The 12017-nt window shown below is 35.8% G+C and overlaps 1 protein-coding gene across 3 annotated transcripts in view; it reads left to right on the top strand.

Annotated features, from left to right (window-relative positions):
- LOC109678973 (phospholipid-transporting ATPase IB-like) overlaps positions 1-12017 on the top strand; it is a 310438-nt gene that overhangs the window by 12008 nt on the left and 286413 nt on the right. For all 3 annotated transcript variants that reach the window (XM_074043762.1, XM_074043761.1, XM_074043760.1), the window contains exons 5-7: positions 1987-2027; positions 4341-4414; positions 6490-6559. In XM_074043762.1, coding sequence (XP_073899863.1) covers positions 1987-2027; positions 4341-4414; positions 6490-6559 — 185 coding nt within the window. The remainder of the gene's footprint in view (positions 1-1986; positions 2028-4340; positions 4415-6489; positions 6560-12017) is intronic.

Genomic DNA, 12017 nt, shown 5'->3' with positions numbered 1-12017 from the left:
GATCTTATCATGTTCCTCACCACCATGAAGTAACTGGCTTGGTAGAATAGTAGAATAGTTTTTTGAAGACTCAGTTACGGCACAGGCTTGTGCCTTGCAGAGAGATATGTCAGTATTCTCCTTAGGCTGTTTATGCTCTGAATCAGTGCCCAATATATGTTGCTGTTTCTCTTATAGCCAGGATGCAAGTGGTAGAAATGGGAGTGGCACCGCTTTCTTAGTGGGACCCATTAGAAAAAGTGCTTCTGAATCAACAAGAAAAAGAAGAAGTTATATTGCTGGCTGGGGTGATTGATCCTGACTACCAAGGGAGAATTACACTGTTCCTCCAAACCAGATGGAAGGAAGAGTGTGTTTGGGATACAGGAGATTCCTTAGAGCATCTCTTAGTGTTGCTATGACCTGTGATCAAGGCAAGAGGTAAACCACAATAACCTAATTCAGGCAGAACTGCTAATGGCCTAGACCTTTGAGGAATGAAGAGTCATCCACCAAGTAAGAAACCATAACCTGTGAGATGCTTGCTGTAGGTAAGCAAACACAAAATGAATAGTGGAAGATGATAGTCATAAATACCAGTTATGACCACATGACAAGTTACTGAAATGAGGACTATAATCATCATGAATATTTCCTTTTTGTTAGGCATACGTTCATATGTATGTATGTATATATATTATGTTTTTTCCCTCTATTGTCCCCTTATCATGTAACATAAGCTATGTTGACATTTTATCAATATTTAGGTATTGTTAACCTTACAGCATAGTATTTAAGTTAGGGAGTATTTACACTAAAGGAGAAGAGTACACATTGCTGAAAGACTTTACTTGCTAAAGAAGTAGCTAATATATTTTTGGTTGTACATAGTATATTTTATCATGTTAGGTGGAATTATGACTTTGTTGTTGTCTTTGTTTGGAGTTTAATTATAGTTTAACGAGATGCATGTGGGGTCCAGGGACAAGATATACCCTTGAAAGACATGCCCCCAGTAACCTACTTCTTCTAACCAGGCCCCAGCTCCTAACAGTCCATTCAACTATGAACTCATCAATGGATTGACCCATCATGATCCAGTCCCTTCTCACAAACCCATCAGCTGGCAAGCATGCTTTGACATGGAGCCTTTGGGGGACACTTTTAGATTCACAAACACACACACGCATCTGGAGAACCTTAAGGCAGTAAGATTTTTAGACTGAGTTTTTTTTCATCACCCCCCCACTATGAGAAGATAGCCAGTTCACCAAGTAGATACTTAGAATGTTTTATAATTAAGTATTTTATAAAATATTTTTTAAAATACAGAAAGAAAAATAAGAAAGGTTTCCTTAGATTAGAATAAATAATTATGTTATAATAAAATGGATGAAAAATATGGAAAGGATGAGTAATCAGGATATGGGAATTATTCCTGTAAAAAGATCTGGGTGGGTGGGGCTGGACATGGTAGAATATGCCCTGTGATCTTAGCACTCAAAAATAAATACGTAAGTAAGTAAGTAAATGAAAGGCAAAACAACAAAAAGATCTAGGTGTTATATTCTCTTCCTAGTTTTAATAAGGTCTGTCTTTATAATTGATTAGAAAAATACTGCTTTTCATGATACCAAGTCCCAATTTTGATATGTACTGTTTTTATAATTGATTAGAAATAATACTGCTTTTCAGGATAGTAAGCAGTATTTTACAATGTAACCACAAACTGTTTCTTCTTTAAGACTGGGGAAGTTGCTTGCTATAGCCTCTATTTGTCTCTGTATCATTTATCATTGTATTAATATATAATACATATTTTTCCATTTTGATATGATAAATATGAGCACAACTTACATACTCTTGCAGGCTATGTAAAGGTTAGATTAACCAAGACAATACTTTATAAAGAAATTCATTTAGTTTTTGTGAAAAGGCATCTTTAATTATTTTGAAATTTACCTAATGTAATAATTATAATGAATGTATTGCTATTTCTTTTTTCAGTATTAAGACAGAATTCATGGCACACAATTATGTGGAAAGAGGTAAGAATGTATTTTGACTTTTTTTTTTTTTTTTTTGGCAGTACTGGAGTTTGAACTCAGGGCTTTACACTTGGTAGGCAGGTACTCTACCACTTAAGCCATGTCTCCAGCATTATTTGCTCTGCTTATTTTGGAGATAGGGTCTTGCTTTTTGCCTAGACTGGCCTGGGCCATGATTCTCCTGTTTTACACTTCCTCCCATAGGTGGGATTTTTTCATTAAGTCACAGTCAGCTTTTTTCATTAAGATCTGTTCTCACAAACATTTTTTCCTAGTTTGGCTGGAACCACAGTCTGATCTCAGCTTTCCATGTAGCTGGAGCATATCAGCAGCACTCATCTTGTATTTTAACTTCGTAATAAACACCTACCTTGTATTTAAAGTTACAGTTTTATCTATGATATATATCTTTGAGAATCATAATATCATCTTCATTTTATAGATTAGGAAAGGAAATCCAAAGAGAATAAGTATCTTGCTTTAGGTTGCATAGCTAGTGAGTGCTGAAAATGGGGTTTGGACTTAAGTCTGGTTGGAAGTCTATATGCTTTTAAATTTTTAGACTTTGCTGTTAGTTGTTTACATAAACTATAAATACTTTATTACAATTTAAACTTTACATAAGGTGTGAATGTTTTATTGTCAGTGTTTGTTCGGTTCATTGTTTCTTGAGATAAGGTCTTGCTATATATCTTAGCCTGGCCTCAAACTCACTATTTAGCCCGGGCAGGTGCCCAATTCATGATCTTCCCACCTCAGCTTTCTGGGTGCTGGGATTATACATATGTGTGTCACCTGGCCTGACTTATTGTCAATCTTCATTTCTCTTCTAATATTAAAGTTTCCCTCGGTTTTTAAAGACACATTATACTTTAAAGGCTATCCTCACTTGATTGAGGAGTAAGGTTCACTTTTCATTTCTAAAGGTTCTATGTCCACAGATTCAACTAACTGCAGATGGAAAAGTTTTCAAAAATTACATCTGTACCAAACATGCAGAGACTTTTTTCTTATCATTATTCCATAAATGATACAGGATAACAACTATTTCCATAATATTTACTTCATATTAGGTATTATAAGTCATTAGAGATGTTGTAAAGTATGCAGGAGGATGTGTGTAGGTTCTACACAAATACTACATATTTTATATAAGGTCTTAAACTTCTGTAGATATTGCTGTCTCCAGGGGTCTTAGAACTAATCCCCCACAGATACCCAAAGATGTGTGTATTTAATTTGTCTGTGGCTCAATTAGTTAAGACAGAAATGATCTGTTTGATTACATTATAAAAAGACAAATGTGGTTTCCCTCTTCTTTTTCTCCTTAGCAAGGTCTTAATATTTTTCTAATATAGGTCCAGAAATTGATTTAGAAAAGAATTTTGATGTCCTGTTTTTCTGGTTGCCTAGCAAGAAAGGCTCTGCCTTTTAAGAATTGTGTCATTAGTACTTGACATATAACGTAAATGCTCAAATGCTTTGTTAAAAACAAGTATACAAGAAGAAAAGCATCCAGAGCATATAATGCTATCTCTGTGTATTAGTGTTAGTTTTTATCCCTTCTCATTTACACATTAGAATTCACCCATGCCTTCAGTCATTGATTCATATAGTCAGTTCTTACCACAGGGCAGGCACTATGCTAACCACTAGGATATCTCCAGAAAATACTTGTTTATATTTTCTTTGCTCTCACAGAGCAGCAGAGGACAACTGACCATAAAGCGAGCCATGCAGTACTATTCACATTTGGAGCAAGAGCATTCTGGATGCTGGGCTGTGCTTTGCGTCGTGTGTGTTTAGCAGCATCCCTGGCTAGATGCCAGTGGCCTCCTCTCCCACACTGACACAGTTGTGACAATTAAAAATGTCTCCAGACGTTGCCAGATGTTCCCAGGCCAATGCAGAGAGCAAAATCACCCCAGTTAAGAATGATTATTTTAGAGGAATGTATCCAACAGGAAATAGAATGCTTCTTTTTTTTTGTGGTACTGGGGCTTAAACTCAGGATCTTCACCTTGAGCCACTCCACCAGCCCTATTTTTGTGACAGGTTTTTTGAGATAGGGTCTTGTGGAACTATTTGCCAGGGCTGGCTTCAAACCTCCTGATCCTGCCTCCTGAGTAGCTAGGATTATAGGCATGAGCCACTGGCACCCAGCAGGCAATAGAATTGTTCTAATGAAGAAATGTATTAGGATGGCTAAAGGATTTTCATATTGTACTCTTTTTTAAAAACGTGTGACATGTTTTGCTTCTATTTGTGCTTTAAAAATTCACACTTCCCTCTTCTCTTTCCTGGTTTGAAAAGGTAAATGTGGGTGACATTGTGAAGGCCTCAAATGGGGAGTTCCTTCCTGCGGATATGGTCTTGGTTTCTTCCAGGTTAGTTCTGTTTATAGACATTTAAGGAACTTTATTCTGAATTGGAAATTTTAATAAAACCAAGGACAGGAGAATATTTTCCCTACTTCATTCTTTAGTCTTCTTGTAGACCAGAGGTTCCAAATTTTTTTTTCTGGAAAGGGATAGGTAGCAAATGTGTTCAGTTTTGAGGGCCTTGCAGTCTCCCGTGGAACTAGTCAACACTGTCTTTGTAACATGGGAAGCAGCCATAGGCAACATGTAAACAAATGTAAACAACATGTAGAAAAAGTTTATTCTAATAAATTTTATTTAGTTTTAAAAACACATGTGGCAGTACTCAGGTTTGAACTCAGGGCCTCACACTTACTAGGCAGGCACTGTACTACTTGAGCCACTCTACCAGCCCAAATAGTGGTCTTCAAAATTAGGTTTTGAAAAATCTTCAGTCTGTTTTTCTTCCTCAGTACCAAGAATGTGGTTAATTTTTCATTTACCATTGAGTTAGAATGCAGATGATGGGACTAGGGCAAGTTGAAACATCACAAAGCTCACTTTTTAAAAAAACAGATTTGGCCATTTTTTTTGAACAAAATCTCCATGGATTGCTTTAAGCAGTTTTCTCATTGTTTTAGTGGACATAGAGATTTCGAGGTTCATACTCTTATCATATCAGTAGATCCCTAAGGAAGCTGGTTTTAACATTACACTACATACTAGTCATTATTTGGAATATAGCAGTCCCTTTATCTTTTGGGGTTACACTCCAAGAAATGTAGTAGATGCCTCAAACTGCAGGTAGATTACATATATATATGTATACATATGTGTGTGTATATATACATGTTTGTACGCGCATATAACTTTGACAAAGTTTAATTTTGTAAATTAGGCACAGTTAGAGTTTCATAGCTATAGCTAGTAATAAAATGGCAATTATAATAATCTTATTTAATAAAAGTTAGGTTAATGTGGTTTCTCTCTCAAAATATTTTATTGTACTGTACTCAGCCCTCTTCCATGATTATGTGAAATGATATCATGCCTACATGATAAGTAGTAGTGAGGTCAACAATAAGCATTATGACATAGCACTCAGTTACTACGTAAGGGTTACTTGAACACAAGTACTGCATTAGTACTTATAACCCAGATGGCTAATAAGTGACTAATGGGTGAGGAATGTGTGCAGCCTGGGTGTCCTAAACATATCCTAGGAAGGACAGAGCAGGATGGAATGTGATTTCATCATGCTACTGGCAATGGAACATGATTTAAAACTTACAAATTGTTTATTTCTCAAATTTCCATTTAATATTTTTGGACTGTTGTTAGCCATGGGTAACTGAAACTGCAGAAAGAAAAACCACAGATAAGAAGGACTACTGCATATAATTTTTGCTAGTTAAGTTAATACAAATTATTTCACTTAAAACCTGATACTTCAATGATGAGATGCAGCTAAAGGGGATAAGTCAGATTTTAGAACTCTGTTAACTTTAATGGACAAGTTTTATTACTGTTTGTGTTTTTTCCTCCAAAATGATTAATTATTGTGAGATGACATGTGACATGAAATGAAATCTGGTAGAGCAAATATTTTAGTGCCTTCGTTTCCTAAATGTTGGGGTGAGATGGGAACAGAGAAGCCTCAAATGTAGTTTTTGTCTTAGAGCTTCTGCTCTGTCCACACTTGTCTTGGAACATGTAACCTCATTCTAAATATCACAGAGCCTGAGTCTTTGGAGTTATAAAGCACCCAGTTTAGGAGGTGACTGAATTTAAAATCTAACTCCAAAGTGACAGTTGTGAACTGTGTAAATCTATTCATCCTTAGCAGTTTCTCTGTCTGAGGTTGAAGTTGAGTGCACAGCACTGTAGGGTGGGACCTTTCATACTAAGAGAAATTCATACCAAGAGAAATTCTAGGCTGGTGGGATCAAACTGCAAATACCTCCTAGAAAAGTAGTTGTTTGTAGTCTTTTCAATTTTGAGGAATAGTTTCTGATGTAGGTCATATATTATGCTTTCCATTATTAGGAAAATAATTTAGCGATGGGACATTAAATCAATATTATTTGTTTTATTTTCCTTAGTGAACCTCAGTCGATGTGTTATATTGAAACATCAAATCTGGATGGAGAGACAAATCTAAAGTTACGACAGGTAAAAATATCTTTTCTCATCCTGATTTTACACCTGAGCCTAGGGTGTCAAGTTTTGTGAGGTACCAGTTGTCTTGCCACAAAAAATTCTCTCATCCTATTAAGTGGATTTAGTTTATCTACATCAAGTACTTAAAAGTTACTTTACTATTATTATTACTACAAGGGGGAAGAAAGTGAATGTGCTAACATTGCTAGAAAAAAGTGTGTGCTATAAAACTTGGGTCCTAAAGGATTACACACACACACCTTTATACGTATGGTTTTGGAGCTATTTCTATTAGTGTATTGGTGATAAAACTGCTATTGTGGCAAAATATCATAAGTAGATTAAAAAGAGAGTTGAGTGCTAGGTGACTTTTTACCATTTCTTTCAAGATTATGTGAATTTCAGAGAAAGTTGTGATTATATATATTTATATTTATAAGATAACTTTTCAACTTGTTTTTTATTAATGGGAAAGACTTAACTTTTATGGTAATGTGTTTTCTGCTTTATTAGTTTGCTTTAAGGAAGCTTCTTATTTTACATTTGACTATTCACATGTTTGTATGCTAATGATTTGGAAATTTTAAATTTAATCAGAAGTGGAAAAATTAGAACTTAAAGTAATCATCTTTGTGAAATAATATAATAATACAGAAAAGTATGTAGTTTTTAAGTAAAATTTTATTAGTGTATATTAATTGTTCAAAGGGTTTCATGGTGGTATTTCACACATGCATACATTTTACCTTGATTGATTAATGCCCTTTATTGCACTCTCTTTTCCCCACCTGCCTGCCCCCCATTTTTCAACAGTTTTCAGTGGGTTGCTTTTTGCTATCTTCATACATAGTTCACCATCTATCATTCTTTTTCCCTCTTTTGCTTACCCCCCACAGTCCTTCAATTATAATTATGTTTATATATGTGTGTGTGTTCTGTATTATATATTTTAGGTCTAGATTCCACATATGAGAGAAAATGTGATTATTTTTCTGAACTTGACTTTCTTTGCCTAACATGATCTTCAATTCCATCTATTTTCCTGCAATCACCATAATTTTGTTATTCTTTATAGCTAAATAATACTTCATTGTGTATATATACCACATTTACTTTATCTGTTGATTGGTTGAAAGGAATCTGGACTGTTCACATAGCTTAGGTATTGTGAACACTTCTGTAATAAACATAGGCATACAACTTTCTCTATTGTATCCTGATTTGTATTTGTTTGGATATATGCCCAAGAATGGTATTGCCAGATCATCTGGTAGTTCTGTTTTTAGTTTTTTTAAAGGAACCTCTAAGTTGATTTCCATAGCAACTGCACTAATTTACCTTTTCACTGACAATATGTAAAGTTTCCTCTTCCCCTGCATCCTTACCTGTATTTATTGTTTTTTTTCTTTTGTTTTTTTAATCCTTGCTCCATTTACTTTGTTACAGTTTTAAAGGGTTTATTTACAGTTTCTGCATTGTTACAATCAATAGATAAGATAAATATAGAAATTAATTTTAGTTTATGACACAAAATTTCTATCAGAACTAGTAACCGAAGAACATTTCAAGTTTGGGAAAATGTTATTCCTTATAGTCAACATGAAAAGTAATTCTTAATGACAGGTATTTCTAATCTTTTTATTAGCATATATTAGTTGTACAGGGAGATTTCATCGTGGCATTTCCATGTATGCATGCAGCGTCCCTTGATGAGATTCACCCCCTCCTTCATTCTCCCTCATCTTCCATGCCTTCTTCAAACAAAATTGTGTTTCCTTTTTGTGTTTTCATACAAGGCTGTGAACAACACCCTTGTTCATCCTTTCCATTCACTCTCTCCACACCCACTGGTACCTACCCTCCAACAGGACCTGTTTTCACTCCTGTCCTTAATCGTTCAAAGGGGTTTTGCTATGGGATTTCACAATGCATATGTTGAACTTTTATCAGGTTAACTCCCCTCTAAACGCTCTCTCTTTCCCCCTACTATTATTCAGCACCTTTCAGTGCATTTCATTATGCCATTTCTTACACAGATGCAATGCAGTTCAATATTATTTTTTTGGAGTTTGCTAAAGCCGAACTTTATCACAGATTATGAGACGGACCTTTACCTGTCTTATTTCTCAAAGACTGAAGTGAAAATGCCCTGAACTTGAGTCAAACAGTGGGTGTATGCAGATTGGGCTGAATGTCTGCTCCTAAGGCTTTTGTTGGCTCAAAGGAAATCATGTTTGGTCCAAATTGTGTAGCTGGGTGAACAAACCTGATTTAGCACAATAGCAATTTTGTTTTTATTTATTTTTTTTAATTTTTATTTTATTCATATGTGCATACAATGATTGGGTTATTTCTTCCCCCTTCCCCCTACCCCATCTCTTACCCACCCTCCCTTCTTTACCCTCCATTACCCCTCGCTACCCGGAAGAAACTATTTTTCCCTTATCACTAATTTGGTTGAAGGGAGAGTATAAGCAATAATAGGAAGGAACAGGGTTTCTGCTAGTTGATATGAATAGCTATACAGGGAGTTAACTCGCATTGATTTCCTATACATGTGTGTTACCTTCTAAGTTAATTCTTCTTTTTTTTATTTTTTATTTTTATTGTTTTATTATTCATATGTGCATACAAGGCTTGGGTCATTTCTCCCTCCTGCCCCCACCCCCTCCCTTACCACCCACACCACCCCCTCCCTCTTCTCCCCACCCCCTCAATACCCAGCAGAATCTATTTTGCCCTTATCTCTAATTCTGTTGAAGAGAGAATATAAGCAATAATAGGAAGGAACAAGTGTTTTTGCTGGTTGAGATAAGGATAGCCAAACAGGGAGTTGACTCACATTAATTTCCTGTGCGTGTGTGTTACCTTCTAGGTTAATTCTTTTTGATCTAACCTTTTCTGTACTTGCTGGTCCCCTTTTCCTATTGGCCTCAGTTGCTTTTAAGGTATCTGCTTTAGTTTCTCTGCGTTAAGAGCAACAAATGCTAGCTAATTTTTTAGGTGTCTTACCTATCCTCACCCCTCCCTTGTGTGCTCTTGCTTTTATCATGTGCTCAAAGTCAAATCCCATTGTTGTGTTTGCCCTTGATCTAATGTCCACATATGAGGGAGAACATACGATTTTTGGTCTTTTGGGCCAGGCTAACCTCACTCAGAATGATGTTCTCCAATTCCATCCATTTACCGGCAAATGATAACATTTCGTTCTTTTTCATGGCTGCATAAAATTCCATTGTGTATAGATACCACATTTTCTTTTTTTTTCTTTTTTATTTTATTATTCATTTGTGCATACAAGGCTTGGGTCATTTCTCCCCCCTGCCCCCACCCCCTTCCTTACACCCACTCCGCATCCTCCCTCTCCCCCCCACCCTCTCAATACCCAGCAGAAAGTATTTTGCCCTTATTTCTAATTTTGTTGTAGAGAGAGTATAAGCCATAATAGGAAGGAACAAGGGTTTTTGCTGGTTGAGATAAGGATAGCTATACAGGGCATTGACTCACATTAATTTCCTGTGCGTATGTATACCACATTTTCTTAATTCATTCATCAATGGTGGGGCATCTTGGCTGTTTCCATAACTTGGCTATTGTGAATAGTGCTGCAATAAACATGGGTGTGCAGGTGCCTCTAGAGTAACCTGTGTCACATTCTTTTGGGTATATCCCCAAGAGTGGTATTGCTGGATCAAATGGTAGATCAATGTTTAGCTTTTTAAGTAGCCTCCAAATTTTTTTCCAGAGTGGTTGTACTAGTTTACATTCCCACCAACAGTGTAAGAGGGTTCCTTTTTCCCCACATCCTCACCAACACCTGTTGTTGGTGGTGTTGCTGATGATGGCTATTCTAACAGGGATGAGGTGGAATCTTAGTGTGGTTTTAATTTGCATTTCCTTTATTGCTAGAGATGGTGAGCATTTTTTCATGTGTTTTCTGGCCATTTGAATTTCTTCTTTTGAGAAAGTTCTGTTAAGTTCACTTGCCCATTTCTTTATTGGTTCATTAGTTTTGGGAGAATTTAGAATTTTAAGTTCCCTATATATTCTGGTTATCAGTCCTTTGTCTGATGTATAGTTGGCAAATATTTTCTCCCACTCTGTGGGTGTTCTCTTCAGTTTAGAGACCATTTCTTTTGATGAACAGAAGCTTTTTAGTTTTTTGAGGTCCCATTCATCTATGCTATCTCTTAGTTGCTGTGCTCCTGGGGTTTCGTTTAGAAAGTTCTTACCTATACCTACTAACTCCAGAGTATTTCCTACTCTTTCTTGTATCAACTTAAGAGTTTGTGGTCTGATATTAAGATCCTTGATCCATTTTGAGTTCATCTTGGTATAGGGTGATATACATGGATCTAGTTTCAGTTTTTTGCAGACTGCTAACCAGTTTTCCCAGCAGTTTTTGTTGAAGAGGCTGCTATTTCTCCATCGTATATTTTTAGTTCTTTTGTCAAAGACAAGTTGGGTTATAGTTTTGTGGCTTCATATCTGGGTCCTCTATTCTGTTCCACTGGTCTTCATGTCTGTTTTTGTGCCAGTACCATGCTGTTTTTATTGTTATTGCTTTGTAATATAGTTTGAAGTCAGGTATTGTGATACCTCCTGCATTGTTCTTTTGACTGAGTATTGCCTTGGCTATTCGTGGCATCTTGTGTTTCCATATAAATTTCACGGTAGATTTTTCGATCTCTTTAATGAATGTCATTGGAATTTTGATGGGAATTGCATTAAACATGTAGATTACTTTTGGGAGTATTGACATTTTTACTATGTTGATTCTACCAATCCATGAGCATGGGAGATCTCTGCACTTTCTATAGTCTTCCTCAGTCTCTTTCTTCAGAAGTGTATAGTTTTCCTTGTAGAGGTCATTCACATCTTTTGTTAGGTTTACACCTAGGTATTTGATTTTTTTTGAGGCTATTGTAAATGGAATTGTTTTCATACATTCTTTTTCAGTTTGCTCATTGTTAGTGTATAGAAATGCTAATGATTTTTCTATGTTGATTTTATATCCTGCTACCTTGCTGTAGCTATTGATGATTTCTAGAAATTTCTGAGTAGAGTTTTTTGGGTCTTTAAGGTATAGGATCATGTCATCTGCAAATAGGGATATTTTGACAGTTTCTTTACCTATTTGTATTCCTTTTATTCCTTCTTCTTGCCTAATTGCTCTGGCTAGGAATTCCAGTACTATGTTGAATAGGAGTGGAGATAGTGGGTATCCTTGTCTGGTTCCTGATTTTAGAGGGAATGGTTTCAGTTTTTCTCCATTAAGTATAATGCTGGCTGTAGGTTTGTCATATATAGCTTTTATAATGTTGAGGTACTTTCCTTCTATTCCTAGTTTTCTTAGAGCTTTTATCATGAAATGGTGTTGGATCTTATCAAAGGCTTTTTCTTCATCTTTTGAGATGATCAAGTGGTTTTTGTCTTTGCTTCTGTTAATGTGGTTTATTACGTTTATTGA

Source organism: Castor canadensis, chromosome 10, assembly GCF_047511655.1.
Source record: "Castor canadensis chromosome 10, mCasCan1.hap1v2, whole genome shotgun sequence".
Taxonomy (NCBI): domain Eukaryota; kingdom Metazoa; phylum Chordata; class Mammalia; order Rodentia; family Castoridae; genus Castor; species Castor canadensis.
Note: the sequence above shows the minus strand (reverse complement) of the source record. Positions and strands in the feature narration are given on the sequence as shown.